Source organism: Bactrocera tryoni, chromosome 1, assembly GCF_016617805.1.
Source record: "Bactrocera tryoni isolate S06 chromosome 1, CSIRO_BtryS06_freeze2, whole genome shotgun sequence".
Classification (NCBI taxonomy): Eukaryota; Metazoa; Arthropoda; class Insecta; order Diptera; family Tephritidae; genus Bactrocera; species Bactrocera tryoni.
This window is the reverse complement of record NC_052499.1, coordinates 75,635,965-75,654,305: the sequence shown is the minus strand read 5'-3', so window position 1 is coordinate 75,654,305 and position 18,341 is coordinate 75,635,965. Positions and strand designations below refer to the sequence as shown.

The window sequence follows — 18,341 nt, the reverse complement described above, 5'->3', positions numbered from 1 at the left end:
GGAACGAAGTATTGGCAAACAGTGGATTTGAACTTTAATCTGTCGCATTTTGGTTTTGTTGTTGGATTTTGATTGTTATTTACTGTTCAGCTTAAGGAGGGTTCTGAGTTGGCTATGATTTGGGTTTGAAGTTTTTTTTTTGGAAAACTTGTGCTTGTTTATTCTTTTATAGGCTTTAATAAATAGAAAAAATATTTTTTTATAAATTCCTATGAAATCGACGAAAAAATGAAGGGGTTACATAGGTTTTCGGGTTTCAAAAAATCGATGTTTTATTGTCTTATAAAATTTTACAACGCCTCTAGAATGTCCTAAATATTCAAGTTAATCCTTCAAGTAGTTCCAAAGATACAACCTTGAGAACGTATGCACTCGAGGTTAGTTTCACGAAACTGAACTTTGAAGTCGGTTGTTATCGAGGTATTCTTTTGATAAGTCCAAATTATTAATAACAAGCTTAATGCTTCTATCATTATCTGACAAATATACCTACGAAGAACGCTATGTCAAGCCGTTTCGGTGCATTTTTACTTATCGATTCCGAAAACATCGCTTTCTTATGAAAACGCTGCTATCTCTGAAACTATTTGCCGAAACAACAATTAATATCTAACATACCGAAGGCTTAGAAATTTCTTGAATCCGTAAAATTGTATGTAACAAAGTTCATCACTTAATCTTTTACTCTAATCTTGGACGGCCAAAATGTCAGTACTTAGCTTGTACAAATTAATTTGTTATTTTCTGCAAAACATATTTCTTGTTAGCTTTCTAGCTTCTTTATTGTATCTGAAATATTTTTTTTTATTTCAACAGCAACTTACGTTTCACGAAATTAACCACACATAAGTGACAACGCTGAATATCCATTGGGGCATTGTTTTTATTCTCGGCTAAACTTTTTCTATTATCTTGCGTTTTTTTGTTTTGCTCCTTTGCTGCTCTGGTGCGACATTGCGATTATTTATGCATGCAGTAAAACGAGGTGACACGAACCAATAAACCAAAACAAAAACAAACAGAAAAAAAGATGATGCTGCCAAGAGCCAAGATGCCGCTTCTTTGCATTGCAGAAATGTGGTTTTTGCGGCAGAGATGCGCCTTTGCCACACAATTTTTTGTTGCATCAGCATTTGTTCACTTGTCTGCTTGTCTGCCGTACCACTGAAGTGCCGCAAATGCAATCATTTACTATTAATTAACCGTTTGGCAACTTCTGCACAACCGAGCGGGCAGCAAACATAGTTAGTAAATGCAAAGCACACATGCGCAAAAACAAAAGTTTAAAAGTGCAAAGTTAAATAATTTTTAATGAACTGTATGTAATATTTTGCATCGAGTTTGTCGCTTAAGTCTTTCGTTTGCCGCCTTTTGAGTTTTGTATATTTTATTTCAATATTTTTTTAGCATTTTTTCTCATTTTGGTTGAACAAGTTGGCTTCGTGGCAGGTCACATTGGCCTTCAACTGCAGCCATTCAGCTGTTTATCACAAGCCAAGCGGCAAAACAACTTTCAATTGCGGCATGAACGTGAATAACTGCCGATAAACATATATTTATTTAAAGCTGGTGTGCGTATGTGTTTTCATAATAGCTTAGATACAAGTGCACAATAGTTAGTAAATTAAATTGTTAAATGCTTTAACAACCCAAATGTGCTGACAATGCTGTCACTGACATTCGCAAATGAACCACCAATGATATTTGTTGTAATACCCACAGTTACGTAGTTAACGAACACTGTTGTTGTATGCCGCAAATTACATGGTCAGCAGTCCTTCATGCCTTATTATTTTCTGTTAATGCGTGAAATTGAAATTTCAGCTATAATTTAATTAGCCGCCAAAGTAATCTTTTAAGCGTGAAGGCACTTGTTTCGCACATTCGATGCTTCATTACTTTAGCCAAACTAAATCTAAAACTTGTCAGAAGATATAATCATGCTTATGTGGTAATCTTCTTGACATACATATAAAGCGAAGGTTCTCTGATGCGGTACAAATTGGTCAGTTATTAAATAAATTACATGCGAAAATGCTAAATAATAAAATATTAGATAAAAATAAGTAGATGTTTAGTAAATGCCAAGCAAATTGGATAAAGTTATTGATATGAAAAACTCAGTTTTACAGGTCCAAACTTTATAATAATTGAGCATAAAATCTAAACTACAAAATACTATATATTATATCAAATGAAATATAAAACAATTTGGTGTCTTCAAATTAATTTCATTCGAATTCTCAGAATTTAATAGTAGTTCTGTTTATTGATCCGTTAGAACATCAGTTATTCTGCTGGCGTCAAGACACATACTGCAGCTAACAAAAGAAGCCCTACCAAAGCCAAAAGTTCTTGCTCTTTATAAAATTAATTATTTCGCTGAACATCATTACAATCAATATCAGAGTTAACCATGGAAAGGGCAAGTGTTAAGTCAGTTTTTATTGCAAACCCACGGCACAATAGACCATAGATCGAAGAGTATACATCTAATCTATACCCAGATCACATTTTGCGTACTAAATTTGCTCTCAATTATTGCTCCGTCTTCTAAACTCCTACACTAGAGCGCTGTTTTCGAAAATTAAATTTTTTTGTAATAGAGTTTTTTATAAAAGGATTTTCTTAACTGCGTATTGACTCATTGGAGATGTTTTTTTTATTATATGAATACTATAATGGGCTAGAAATAGTATGATTGGTGCAAAAATTTGCAATTTTAGAGTTGCGGTGCAAACAAGTCTGCAGTAAGCATTCATGATCATTTGGTAAATGGAGAAACTTGTTGGTCACATTATGTTTTGAGAAAAATTTGGTAGGATGCTTTTTTACAAAAATATTTACATATATATATTTTTAATAAATGAAGACTACATATTTGACAGTGTTTTAAGTAGGTTCAGTTAACTTAAATTAACTTAATGTTTTGACAGAAAAATATTATGTATCTCATGTATTATACATATATTAAGTTAAGTTAAGCTAAGTTGAGTTACGTTAAGTGAAACTAAGTTAGGTTATGTTGAGTTACGTTAATTTAAATTAAGTTAAGTTAAGTTAAGTTAAATTAAGTTAAGTTAAGTTACGTTAAGTTAAGTTAAGTTAAGTTAAGTTAAGTTAAGTTAAGTTAAGTTAAGTTAAGTTAAGTTAAGTTAAGTTAAGTTAAGTTAAGTTAAGTTAAGTTAAGTTAAGTTAGGTTAAGTTAAGTTAAGTAATGCCCAATTATGTTAAGCTAATTTAGGTGAGGTTAAGTTAAGTTATATTAAGCTGCTTTATTTTTTGCATTTCTTGAATTTTTTTCTTAATTCGGCCTTACCAAATTGAGTTAAGTTAAATTAAATTAGGCTAAGTTAAAATAAGTAAAGTAAAGTAAGTTAAGTTATCTTAATTGAAGTTAAGTTGAGTTAAGCTAAGCCAAGCTAGATTAAGTTATGCTATATTCTTTTATTTCATGCACTTCTGAAAATAGTTCTCGTAATGAGGTCTTTCCATAGCAAATGCAAAGAGTTATTCGCAAAGTATAGTCTACATTCGGGCGCTTAAAGTAATTTTGCGGAGTAATTCAATTTATACATAACATGTATGGTCTTATTCTCTAACATTCACACGATTAAACTGCAACTCAATTCAACATATTTCCTTTGAATTATTTACTTTATTACTCAATTTTGTCCGCTTTCATTACAAAACACACTATATATGGAAAGCTATATATATATATATATATGTATGTATGCAGTATATTTACACTTAATCCCATAATTTGCTTTGTAATTGCTTATTAATTTAATTACGCTAAAATGCAGTGGAGCCAATTACAAAGGAAATTCACCGTGTTGGTGAACTAAAACATGACGACGATATTCCCATCTTTCATTAATGTGCATTGCATGTATGTATGTATTTAATTTAATGCGGCGAATTCCTAACACAATTTTCCACACATCGACGAGGCAAATATTTAGGTCGCTCTTCATTAGCCATACGAATATAATGTCCGTTATTTTGCGAAAGTAGTTCAACAACTTGGGTTCACACAATTTACAGAACAAATAGAATCAGGTGTGTGGATGTATGTATGCGTGTGTGTATATATTTTTATAGCTTGCATCTTGCAGAGATCGCAAAAAGGTGAATTTATCCTCAGCAACGAAGATACTCCTAAGAAAAGTTAAGAGGAATATGTGATGTGAGTGATTGGCTGCTTGCATGTGTGTTTGTGTGTTTGTCTCAATGTGCTGCTATGCAAATGCACAGCGAACTGTGGCTTTTGCAAGACAGCAAACCAATTTAGTGCAAGCTGTAGTAATACGATCTGGCTTGTAGTTGAATCGTCAATGCCAACAACATTATTGAGTGGCAGCGGCCACGTAGCTACCAGCCTGCCAGCTGACGCGCGCGTGGTCCCGAACAACACCGAGCAACCAGCTAGAATTGAAATTGGCAAAAATTATGACAGCAACAGCAACAACAAGCAAACGCACAAGAAGCACAAAATTGCGCCGCTCGCCTAGAATGGCAGAGGGCGGCAGCTGCATTGTTGTTGTGCGAAAATGCTAAGCTCATGCCTATCCGCCATGCGAGCGCATGAAGCTGTAGCACAACGTTGGGCGGAGTTTGCATTGCGACACACTATTTACTTTTTATTTCGTTGTTGCTGTTGTTGTTAGCATTTTTTCCGCTTGCAATTTTCTTCATTCAAACTCTTTTTTTATTGTTGCTATTACACGTCGGTTGCACTATTTACTGGCCGCGGCGGTGTTGTTGCAAGATGCTGGCTGGCTGCTAGTGGCTCTCGGCTGATTATGACCCGTTATATTATGATTGCATTCTTGCTGCCACAATGCTTCCGCCTCCACCGCCCGCATGGCAACTACTATTTTGCTCTATTCAAAGTTCATTTCAGTGCAGTGCAGAGTGGTGCAGTGCATCACTCTAAGTTGATTTGTTGTTGTTTTTGTGAAATATTTGTTGTATTTGTAGACCTGAGTTGAGTTGTTCTCGTTAATGTTCAATTACAAGGAATGCCCTCGGTGTGGCTTAAAAGCCTTCGCCTGATGTTTGTGTTGTTGCTGTTGATATAGTTGTTGTTGTCTGTACAGCCTCTCTTACTGTTCTCTCATTACTTTGATTTTTTTGCTTCTATTTCGTTTTCAACAACAACAACAACGTTTTCTGCAACAGAAGTGCAGCGCTCTATCATTGTTGTTGCTAATGTTTGTTGTCGTAAGGAGAATTTGTTGTTGGTATGTTGTTGTTGTCGTTGTTTTTGTTGTTGGTGTTGCTGCCGCTATAATGATTACTCAAGATGCTTAACCTTATTATTTTGATGCTAACAATGAGTTCTTTGGACACCATTTCCGCGTGGTGTGGCGAGTAGCTGCAATGTGCTCTGTTCTGTTATGCCTTTGGTGTTGCAAAAAGCATTTTGCTGATAATATGGGGTGTTACAGTTTGTTGCAGTAACGCTTCATTAATATTGCTTACCTCTGAATTAACTAATAAGCAGTGTGAAGTGATCGCAACATTGTTTTCGTCGCAGTTAAAAATTAGAGAAATTGCTAGAGAAATGTATTCTGTAAGGATCTACTTTTAACAGAATTGGTTTAGTGGGTAGAATCCGAAAGTATAAGTGTACATACAACATACATATATCAAATATGTGTTCTCAATATGTGATAGGTATGCTGGACTGTTTTGATTCAAATAATTGGTTTTATAAACCCGAAAATTTCAAATATATTTATTAGTATGTAGCAATGTCGAAAGTTTTAAATTAGTTAAGTTAAATTAAGTTAAGTTAAGTTAAGCTACGTTAAGTTAAGTTAAGTTAAGTTAAGTTAAGTTAAGTTAAGTTAAATTAAGTTAAGTTAAGTTAAGCTATGTTAAGTTAAGTTAAGTTAAGCTAAGTTAAGCTATGTTAAGTTAAGTTAAGTTAAGCTATGTTAAGTTAAGTTAAGCTAAGTTAAGTTAAGTTAAGTTAAGCTAAGTTTTGTTTTGTTAAAATATGTTGTGTTAAGTTATGATGTGCTATATTAAGCCAAGTTATGTTATCCTAAGGTAAATAAAGTAAAGTTAAGATATGCTATGTTAAGTTAGGTTTTGGTTTGAAATTTTTTGCGTTTCTGTAAGCATTTTGCCCAATAGGAGCTGTTCGTAATAATAATAACGTATTAGTTGCCTAACTTTAGGCACTAAACACTATTCCACCAAATTTTTAGCAAAGTCATATACCCAAATGGAGTTTCTTTAACCACCCAGTTGTTACTCTGTGCCCAATTTCAGCCATACCGAATTCTTTCTAAGAAATAACCGTACATTATCTACATGTGCCAGTGATGTCATCAACACCAAGCTAACGCAACTGACCGCGACTAAATTATCAGTGTTGATGACACTAATGCAACACTTACGCGTGAATGAAGCAAAGAAAATGTAAACTGAAGAAATTGAGGCAAATAAGGAGAATAAAAAACTACAAAAACTTACTTTAATAATACACACAGACAAAATGCCGACATAATGATGTCATGTGCTCAGGCTGAAAGTGTCCAAAAAACTCGCATGCACAGGCATAGCTCAAAAAGGAAAGCAGCAACAACAGCGATATCATCGAAAGAAAGTCCGACTGAGATGTCGGCTTAGCTTGAGCTTGAAGTAAATTCTTCAGCCTCAAAGTCTTGGCTGTCTAATATTAAACATGAACAGCGGAAAACAATAACAACAAAGCGTTTAATTGATGAGCTGTCGTGTGCTGAAAGCATAAGAAGCGAAAAATACTCGAAAGAATGGAGAAGGCATAAAAAGAATGTCAAGCGGCACATAAATAACAATTTACCAGAAAATTCGCTGAGCGCAAATTTTTAACCACAACTGCAACAAGTCCTTATACCTATTGTTAGTAGCAACAACAACATTTGCTATCACTTTTCTTGTACTAAATAACTGTACTTCTTGTTACACAAAAAAAAATTTAAGGTGTTAAAATTGGTTGCAAGTTGCTAAGCACATATGTACATATATATGTACATGTAGTGGATAGAGAAGATCCGCCATCTACTTATTCTTTGCCTCAGCGCAACACGACTTTCTTTTCCCAATTCATTTTGTTTTCCATATTCTTTTGCCATGTCAAATAATTACAGCTTCCACGCACACAATTGCAACACGGCTCATAAAACCACACAATCTTTCTAATCTTTATTTCATTTTATTTATATCCCTTCAATGTTAAATCATTTTTAACAGACCGCAGCATTTAATTACAAGCCGAAATATTCAAACTGTAGAACTTAACATGAACAACACCAAAAAGAACAAACATCAAGAACAAAAACTTACATACAAACTAGCTTCTTTATTGCGTTCGAACGGTAAGTGTCTGCCCTTTGGCCTTACTTGTGTTAAGCTGTTGCGACGCGAGCCAACCGCAAGCTTGTGTTACGTGCAACTTGTCATAAGTGAACGTCGAACAGCAGAAGTGGCACAACAGTTAAGAGACTAAATTTTGATCATAAACAATGGTGGATAAGTAATGAAAGATGCACTTAAAGAAGTGGAATCTTTTTTCATAATTCTAAGGTATATAAATATATGGGTTATCATTGTATAGCTAAAACTTATACTAATTTCTTTAGATTTTGAAAAAATCACAGAAAAAATATTAAAACCGAAAGCTTCGCATTTTAGTACACCGAAAAGTGTCGTAGAAACTTCAAATAAAAAAACTAAAATTTTTTTATCAGAGGAAGTCCAATTGGTCGGTTCTGAATTTAATTTTCAAGTATTATATATTTAATTCAATATAGAACTCACAATTTTCAGCACTCTTTGTCCGTCAATATTAGAGGATAATGAATCGAACAAACTGCACCAGCTGCTTAAACAGTCGTACAGCACGTGCTCACACTCACACATTTCTTACGAAATCCATGAAACGAGATCTTTTTTTCAAGTAGTTGGAAGCAAAATTTGAGTTTTTCTTTTTGATCACAAGAAACAAAATAAATAACTGTAAAGCGGAGGGCCTTCCCGTTAAAATTAAATGGTTATGCTTGGAGAGATTTGCTTAGAGGTGTCTAAAAACTTATTTTTGACAGTACCAAGCGATTATGTGTTCTTAAGACACTAGAACTCGGCTACCTCAAACTAAGAAAAATAATTTCATTATTTTGTGCTTTTTGAGAAATAAAGACTCTAATCCAATTCTAACTGCTTTGAAATTATAAGCCAATTAGACAAAGAATATTCTTACTGGACACTACTCAAAAAGTTACATACAAATATACTCATTACTAATCCACTAACTTATATACCAGCTAACACCCGGCCTTTTTAGTACTTTCTTAACATTTTATGCCAACAATTAAATTAAATCTGCAATTCTAAGATTTCAATCTACGTGCAACTTTATGGCGCTGCCTCGTTTGCGCATTAGGTGTTGCATGCCGCTTGACACACATCGCTAGCACCGATGGTGAATGTCGCCGCAGCAGCAGCAGCTGCAACTCACCGCGCGTTGGCCACACTCTATGCCCAATTTAGTTCACTCGGTTGTTTTCTTTTCATTTACCGATATTCTTGCTGTCGCTAGATAGCTTCAGCGCACTTTCGAACGCTTGCTTTCACATTCTCCTTCTTTCAGCTGTTGTTGCGGCTTCTGATGATGACAGGCTGACAGGCCGTACATGCAACGGCGTGCACGGCTGCACGAGTGAGTGTCGATTGGTCAGGTGCAGCAGACAGCAGTCAAGCCACCGGCACTACAACAACAACATCATCACTTAGAACGAGACAGTGGCAAAGCAGGAGTCAGTGAAGTCGCTGGAGACCGTTATGTGCGCTTTTACACTGTTACGTTGCAAGCGATGCCAAAAGGAAACAACCAAAAAAAGCATACGTTAGAGAGAAGTAACAGTTAGTGAAACGGTGGCAATGATATGCCGTTTGCGGGCTGCTCTTGAGCGCTCGTCGGTTCTACTGTCGGCCAGGATTGGACGGCCGCATTTGTTCGGTCTCGCGCCCTTCATTTTTGTGCCACTTTGGCTGCATATGCTTGTTAGCTTTTTTGTTGATTTTTCTTTTGTTTTTGTATGTGGCAGCATTTGCTGCCGTGCGCTGCCACAGTTTATACAATATCCGCCTCTCGCTTTTTTATCTTCCGTTGCCTTAAATTGTTGTTATTGTTGCTAATATTGTTTGTGTTGTTCTTGATACTTTTATACTCCTCAAGCTCCGAGCTCTCCTCCCTGATACTTCTAGATAATTTCAACTGTTTGCGCTTGATTTTGCAACAGATACCGTAATTGCCACAGTTGAAGCACGAAATAGCAACAATGTGTTTGTGGCAACTTCGGTAGGCTGCTGCTTTGCTTTGCGACTAACTGCAGTTGGTTGTCAAAACCAATGCTTTTTCTTTTTGATTTATGTCGACACGCTCGTGCAAAAAGGAACTGATGAGGGTCTTAATTTATACCTGTGGTTGTATGTGTGCATTCCAGTTAAATAAACTCAAAATGTGTTTAGTTATTTTTTATGTAACTAGTTCTTAACTTATCCAAAAGTGACTAGTACCAAACTTATTCGTTTATGACTAGTTTGCAACCAGTTTAAAAGTAACTATTTCTTAAATTAGTCACCAAACTAGTTTTTAACTGATCCAAAAGTGACTAGTACCGAAAATAATTCGTGTATGACTAGTTTGTAACTAGTTCGAAAGTAACTATTTCTTAATTTGGACTGCAAAAACAGTCGCTTTTCGCTCAACATGTGACTTTTAGGTTTTATTTTTCGCACACGGATTCACTTTATGCCTAAGTAAATTAAGTTGAAATTGTTGCCTACATATAGGCCGCTTTGTGTTATTTTTAAGAGTCATTGATATGTAGCTCTACTGCTAAAATCTATTGCAAACTTTTAATCCAAAAATGAAAAATGTGAAAAGCAACGAAATTACTTTTAGTTTTGTGTAGTTTTGAATGAACTCCTAATAAATATTACAAAAACACTTAATTGTAAGAATTTTTTATATTTCTTAAACTCCGCGCTGCTTTCCACAGGTTTAGCCTCAAGCCGCACATTGAAGCTTTCTATACCAACACACACTTCTAGCTCCTTTCATATAGATTATTAAATGTATACCGCTATAAGTTTTATTGTTCTGTTGCTGTTGTTTTTGTCACAACATTGTAGAAGTAGGCGCTTATGCACCACAGTCTCATTTATGCACCCAAAATGGGTTGCCACTCTTGACCATATTCGGTGTGGTATAACTTTGAATACAAATAACTTTAAGCAGTAGGTAGCGGCATGCAATAGCAACAACAATAACATCTAGCAAATAACAACAAAACAGCAGCATTGGCATTACAATGCGCGCGCTGAGTGGCATTAACGATTAGCGACGCAACTTTGCTGCTGCTATGAACGACTTGAACAACGCAAAAAATGCCTTTGAATTCACCGTTTCATGGGTGAAGTTGCATAAATGCAAATGCAAGGTAGCTGGCAGTAACGATTTGCTGCATAATCGCTGGAAAATAAGAAGAAGGAGAGAAGTAGTGGAGTAGAATATGAAGATAAAACAACAAAAAAAAACCAAAATAAGAAAAATAAAAAGAATCAAAGCTAAAAATAAAAATAAAAACATCTTAAATGAACAAACAGCAAAATCAAAAATTATAAGTACAAAATACAGGGTGCTCACGAAATAGTATGTCCTTTGAAAAAAGAATAAAAAAATTTAAAAAAAATCTTCAATAGACAACCTGCAAAATTTAAAATTATAATTAATAAGTGCTCAAGTACAGGGGGTACCAAAATTATTTCCTTTGAAAAAAAACACGCTCTCTTATTTTGCGTTGGAAACCAATTGGAGGTGAATGAAGTCAATATAAACGGTTCGAGGTCAATAAAAATGATAAGAGTACCTGTCGACAACATATTTTAAATTGATTTAATTTTCTTGTTTTTTAAATATTTTGTTTCTACTCCTTTACTTTGTGAATGTTTACATATTTACATTTGTGCATTAGAGTGATTCAAAAAAAAAAAAATTTTTTTTTTTCGTTTCGTACTCGGCAGAATAGGTTCCTAGACACCTCTAAGAAAACCTCTCCAGACATGAGTTTTTAATAGTAACGGGAAGGTCCTCCTACATACAGTTTTCTATTTTTTTCTTTTTATCAGATAGAAAAATTTATATCTCGCTTTCAACTACTTGAAAAAATATCTTGTTCCTTAGATTTTGTAGGAAATTTACTGCTCTACAAAAAAGGTCTAATATGATTTTTCCGTAAACCCAAACATTTAAAAGATATTAACAGTTAAAGTTTGATTATTTTTGAGAAAATTTTTTATTTCTTATGAATTCTATAACTCAATGAAAAAAAATTATCATGAATCACCCTAATGTGCATATACATATATACCAACAATATATATTGATTTAGATATCCGACCGGTTAGCATAATCCAAAAGTGCTTTAGTTGTTTGTGTTTGTGGTTTAATTCAGACCGTTTATAGCCGTTGACAGGATTTATAGTTTACATAATAGTCGTAAATAATTCGTGCAACATGTGCTTAATTGTTTGTAAAGTAGTTTACAGCATAAGATAGTTAACTATGTGAGTGTGTACGTTTATTATTAACTCAGTAGGTTACTCGAATGAACCCCAAACACAAAACAAAAAAAAAAAAATTTTCAAGCACTAACCAGTTTTGCATATACGAGCTAGAATTACGATATATGGCAACTTACTTTATTGATTTTTACTTGAAAACTCATACAATTCGCAACTGCAGTTAAGAGTGTTGTCCTTGGAAGTGCATGAAAATGTTTCACAAAATACTCACGAAAACGATAAAAAATATTTGTTTAATATTCTTTGTGCATTTTCTAGGGCAAGAATTTTAAAGGCGTGAACTTGCTTACAAAATAAACAGGTTGATATACAAGTGATATTTAATATTACTTTATACGATAAAAAAGTACTTAAATTGTGGGAAATTGGTATAAAATAATAAAATTTTTATAAATTATTAAATTCAGGAAATATGTATTTGAAATTTTTTCGCCTTAAATGCAAAGTCTAGAATTAAGATTCGTTCAACATATTTGTGTATATTATTTATTGTAATATGTTTAAAAACTTCTTTTAATTGTGGATACTTGGTCTAAAAACGAAAGTCGTTAACTTCTTGAACCATATGTAAACGAGTCATTTCGGGCCACTCTCACGTGAATGGCGCTCAAAAGATTTTCATCACTTGACCAAATTCTAAAAGGTTCTCATCATCCCCTCCTGTTCTGAGAGTATTTGACGGAAGAAGCAGAGAAAGAGAAAGATCTCTACTCCGTTGGAAAGAACAGGTGAAGTAGTATCTACCTACACTTGGAATATCTAATTGGTGACAAACAGCGAAAAGGAAGAACGACTAAGCGCGTAAGCGATGTCTCCGTCAGTAAAGAAAGCAGTATGTGTTTAAAAACTTCTCCGTATTTTCAATATAAAACAAAAAATAAAAATTAGTTCAGGCAGTTTCGAAAATATTTTTCTAATAAATATAAAAACTTGATCTGTATCTCGCTGTTTCCTACATTCTGATGAAAACTAAGTCCGTGCATAGCAGTTTCAATGCAAAAAGTTCGATTTCGTACTATTATATGAACTCTAAAACCAAGCAATTTATATAATAAATACTTCAAATGATTTTTCAATCTATTTTATTAAAAAAAAATTACGTTTAAGTCCGTTGTTCTCTCTCTTTGTATCCCAAAAAAATTTATTCAAGTTTTGAAAATTAGTACAATCGAAATTTAAAACACAAAGGTATGGGTTATTGAACAAACTAGTACAACTAGTACACTGCAACCTACGTAAAGACTCACAAGTAGACTCTATAATGATAATGAAAGCTATAGCATTTCGATGAAATCAAATGTCGTACTTAAGAACAAAAAGTTTGGGTCAGCTTTTTCTGCCACCATCGACTTCGATCGGCTGATCCCTATGCATTTCATTTCCTCTTCCCACGCACCTTTAACTCGTCCAAAGTTCATGGATTGTTTCGTGTAGTTGCATATTTTTTTACACTTTTCACCTCATATTTATTTTTTACAGTTCTCGTACTTATACTACTTAATATAATAATATTTTATTTAATTTAATATTTGTTTTTACTAAGACATTTATTTATAATTTATTTGTTTTTTATTTTTTTGTTTTTCATTTTAGCCACACAATGTCGCCGCCATACACTTTGAGTCGAAGTGCAGCAGCAAGCACAGCGCGTGCATTATTGTTCTTGTTGTGGCGTAGTTGTCAACGTATTGCGGGTATTTCGGGCAAATCACAGCTTTGTGAAGTTGAAACGGGACAAACGAATATAATATTGGATATTGAAGAGAGTCGTGGTGATTGTAAGTAGAAAATTATCAAATATTTTTATTGTAAAATTAGAAGTAAGAATAAAGATGAATATATTCTTACTTTCTATAAATTATTTAAGCAAATGGTAACATAAGAAATTAATATAGCACTTCCACCTTATACACCTCGTCTACTATCTTTTTAATGCTCTAAAGAATTTTAAAAGCATTTTACTTAAGAAGATTTGTAGTCCAATTTAGGCTCTCAGAATTGCGGCTCGGATTCTGCATAATACGTATCGAATTATGGTTTTGTACAGGTAATGACGAGTTAAAGCATTTATGCTCGATAATACATATCAACCGAGTTTGCTGCTTAAGTCTTTCCAAATATTATGTTGTCAAAAACGTCTTGCGGTATTTTCGCTAGTTGGCGCTGATAGCGCGTAGTTCTAGTTTTATCGTCGCATTGGGTCATGCTATACCTTTTTGGAAAGCTCGTTTCATGCGCTAACACATGTTTGATTGATTGTCGTTTCTTTTAAGTCGTTCGTGAGTTATAGCGTCGCAAACATGGAGCAAAATAAAGAGAAAATACGACATATTTTACAGTACTACTACGATAAAGGCAAAAATGCATCTCAAGTCGCCAATAAAATTTGTGCAGTTTATGGACCCGATACAGTTTCCATTTCCACCGCACAACGATGGTTTCAACGTTTTCGTTCTGGTGTAGAGGTGGTCGAAGATGCGCCACGCTCCGGAAGGCCTGTCGTCGAAAATTGCGATAAAATCGCTGAATTGGTCGAAAGAAACCGACTTAGTAGCAGTCATAGCATCGGTCAAGAGCTGGACATGAGTCATCAAAAATTCATATCAATTTCAACAAAAAAAAAAATGCAATAAAAATTCCGCAAGACTTTTTTGACAACCCATTATATGGAGAGTGATTAATTTTCGCTTTCATGAGGGTGTATTTATATATGGGGATACTGGACTAAAGTTTCCTCTTAAGCAATTGAAGTGTACAGATTTTAAGTTATTTAGTTATGCCTTTTTAATGCTCTTAAAACAGCCAACTGTTAAAGAATATTTATGTCTTATAGTTTCATAAATATCATAGTAAATTGCTAAATGTTTACGGAAAAATGAAGACAGGTTGTACAATATATTTCTTTTGTGTCATATTTTTTTCCGCATCTGTAATTTGGGTTTTCAAATTATGAAGAAAAAGTCACAGTTAACTAAACTTGTAGGATATTTTATGAGGGCGAGAACTTTTTTTTGTTTTTGTGTGGCATACATCTCTTTGCTCAACACTACTCTAATTTCTCTTTGAGCAAATTCCGATATTCTGGTGCCACTCATATTAACTTTAAACAGAAAAAATTAATTAAAAAATTTTGACTGCACTTGCCAAGTTTATAATGCTAAATTGGAGCCTTCTCAACAATAAGTTCGTACACCAATTAATTTTTATTCTCCTTAACGTACTTCTTAGAGTGCTCTAAAGTACTCAATAACTTATGCTTCCTGCTGTTTTTGACAAATAACAATGCTTCCTTTCATTGGTCTCATCTTCCATTTAGCACAAATAATTTTAGGATATATGTATACTATTTTTATATATTTTTATATTTTTCCCTTTGTAAATAAAAATCATTAGACTTATGTTGCACTATTCTCTTCATTTCTTGTCAAAATAAACCTTAACAAAATGCTTTGCTTTCTCATTTGCACAACTTCGGCAAATTTTTAGAAGTTGTTGCTATAAATATAGATATGATCATGTACCAGTTCCGGTTTTCAGCATGTGTATTTTCTACACCTTTACTTAATTTAAAATTAAATGTATCGCCGACTGCAAGCCACGGCCTTTGTCCGCGCTGACGAGTTTAGTAATATATGCTGCCATTTTTCTTCATCACTTTATGCGCCAGACACAGCAGTCAGCCTTAGCGCATTGTTGTTGCTTGGCAACGCACAAATATTTATAAATTGTTTGCTTGTTTGATGGCGCGTTTCCACTTTTGTCTTAAATAATTTACCTTTATCGCTAAGGCTCTTATAGATATTTGCAAATACACGCCACATGTTTAGTAGAGCTAACAAGCATCATTTATCAAAATGGCATAGAAATGTAGCAGCGCACATGTGTGTGTCGATAACAGCACACGTCGACAGCAGCGGGAGCAACTTGCGTCTATCTTGCAGAAGCTTCGGATTTACTTAGTGGCAAGTTGTGGTCAAACACCACTTTTCATAATAGTTATACTCAAACACATAATCGTAAAAGGTGTATAATTTTCCAGCAATGCTAGTTTAACTCTGCACTTAATAATTGGAAAAAGTTAAGTATACGCCCTGACCAACGCACGGCAAAGGGCCAGTCTAAAAAATTATCGCACAAAATCAACGCAGCCATTTCATTTGGAGCAATTTCATGCACCAAATGAACTTATCGCACATTTTTTATTTGCAACAAGCTGCAGCAATAACAACAACAACTCCATTTCATAAGTTGCTTTGTTGAATGAGTTGCTGAGCTGTGCCAACCGCCTTGCCCACTATATTAGGCCCCAATAAATGAATCAGTTTCATGGCAATTTCAACAAGTAAGCAACAAAAAGTACAATAACAACAGTGTATAGCAACATAAATGTTTATATACGCTGATGATGATAATGATGCGTTGCCAGTTGTTGCATGCACTACAACAAAAACTGACATCAGAGCTGGAGTGCTGTACACATTAAGTTGCACGTGACGCCATTTAAAGGCGTCTACCAATTCGCCGCAATTGCATTTGCAAACGCCAAGCACACACACAAGCACATTTATGTGTACTTACACACCTATCTATGTAGCGCCCTTCTTGTGTTGCTTGTCGTCTGCATATCGTGTTGCCTGTTGCCAAGTGTTTTATGTTCCAACTAAGACTCGTGTGTTGTAGATTACGTGCGTGCCACTGCCGCCACTATTATTAAAGTGTTCTTGCTGCTCGTTGTTGTGTTATTGTTTGTTGTTTCGGTGCAGCGATTGTGTTGCGATAGCAAAAGCAGATCAATTTACTTTTATGCGCTTGCCACTTCACTGTGGCAGTTGAAGGCGAATAAAAATAAAACTCATTCAAAGAATCTAGTCGAAGTGTTATTTTCCTTAGCTATTCTCGCTTATGCTTCCTCGCGCTGCGCCTTAGTTGCTGTTGCTTTCATATCCTGCAGCAATTTCAGCATTGAAGGCTCTTGCTTTTCTGGCACTGCGACACAGTGTTTTACGCACATTATTATATCGATTTTTCTACTTGGAAGTTTTTGTCTTTAAGCATTTTATTTCTGAATGAAGTAGTATGTTCGGATTCAAAAATGTCAAATATGCTTAAAGTAAGAGACCAGCAATAAATTTTATTCAAAATCTCAGAATATAACTTCTCGATATCTATAAAGCTTTTTCAACAATTTGTTTTCAGTACGAAGGTCTACATTTAGGCGCTTAGTAAAAAAATCCTGCCGAAAAACCTGACATTGTGAAACAAGACCAGTGTTGTTAGTGTAATTAAATGAATAACAGAAATTATCGACAATGTTATATTGAATCTTCCAAGTTCCTCTTAAAAGTTTTGAGACATTTTTTTATTTAATTATATTGGCTACACTTAGCAGTGTTGTGTGAGAGTAAGCCTTTTTAGCGAAGACACACTCCAAATGAAGTGTAAAAGTTTATTTTTTAATCTTAAGGAAAACAAAAAATATCTTTACCGTACGTCTAATAGCAAAACATAAACACAGATAAAAATTTAGTTTTTCGGAATAAGAGCAAGGGCAAGACGAAACATCTCCTGTCATCAAACAAAGAGTCGTCGCACTCGCGACTTGGCTCTCACGTCACTGTTGACAGTCATAACTTTGAAGTTGTAGATAATCTCGTCTCTTTAGGAACCAGTTTTAACACCATCAACAATGACAGTCTGGAAATCCAACGCAGGATTGCTCTTGCCAGCAGGTGCTACTTCCGACTGAGTAGGCAATTGAAAAGTAAAGTCCTCTCTCGACGAACAAAAGCTAAACTCTATAAGTCGCTCATATTTCCCGTCCTGCTATATGATGCAGAGGCTTGGACAATGACAACAACCGATGAGTCGACGTTACGAGTTTTCGAGAGAAAAGTTTTGCGAAAGATTTATGGTGCTTTGCGCATTGGCCACGGCGAATTCGATGAAACGATGAGCTGTTCGAGATATACGACGACATTGACATAGTTCAGCGAATTAAAAGACAGCGGCTACGATGGCTAGGTCTTGTTGTCCGGATGGATGAAAACACTCCAGCTCTGAATGTATTCGACGCAATACCCGCCGGGGAAAGCAGAGGAAGAGGAAGATCTCCACTCCGTTGGAAGGACCAAGTGGAGAAGGACCTGGCTTCGCTTGGAATATCCAATTGGCGCCACGTAGCGAAAAAAAGAAACGACTAGCGCGCTGTTGTTAACTCGGCTATAATCGCGTAAGCGGTGTCTACCCCAATTAAGAAGAAGAAGAATGTAGGAGAAGTAAAACTCTCATTGAGACCCAGCCATATCGGCATGCAAGGGAATACTCTAGCAGAATTCGTAGCAAAACCAGGAATTACAGCTCCCTTAAAACTTATAAAGAGCATTAACAAAAATGACTTCAGAAATCCAGCCAAAAAATTTTATAGAGAAACCGAAAAGAATGCTGGGCCAGATATTCGCCCCACTACAAAAACACAAATCTCTACCGATATTTTCCAATCTTTCCGACAACTATAACTAGGAGACAGTGCATTATTATGCACGATTTTTGGACTTGGTCACACCAGATTAAACACACAAACATTTGTTCTTTATTATTATTATTATTATTATTATTATTATTATTATTATTATTATTATTATTGTTATTTCGCACTTTCTAATTACCAAAAAAGTTAAACAAAATATTTATTGACT

At 34.8% G+C, this 18,341-nt stretch overlaps 1 protein-coding gene across 1 annotated transcript in view; it reads left to right on the top strand.

Moving 5' to 3' along the window:
- The first annotated feature begins 13,246 nt into the window (after window positions 1-13,246).
- The window catches only part of LOC120777560 (cadherin-99C), a 70,688-nt gene continuing 65,593 nt past the window's right edge, over window positions 13,247-18,341 (top strand). The window contains exon 1 of the mRNA XM_040108956.1: window positions 13,247-13,424. Within this exon, the coding sequence (XP_039964890.1) occupies window positions 13,247-13,424 (178 nt within the window). The remainder of the gene's footprint in view (window positions 13,425-18,341) is intronic.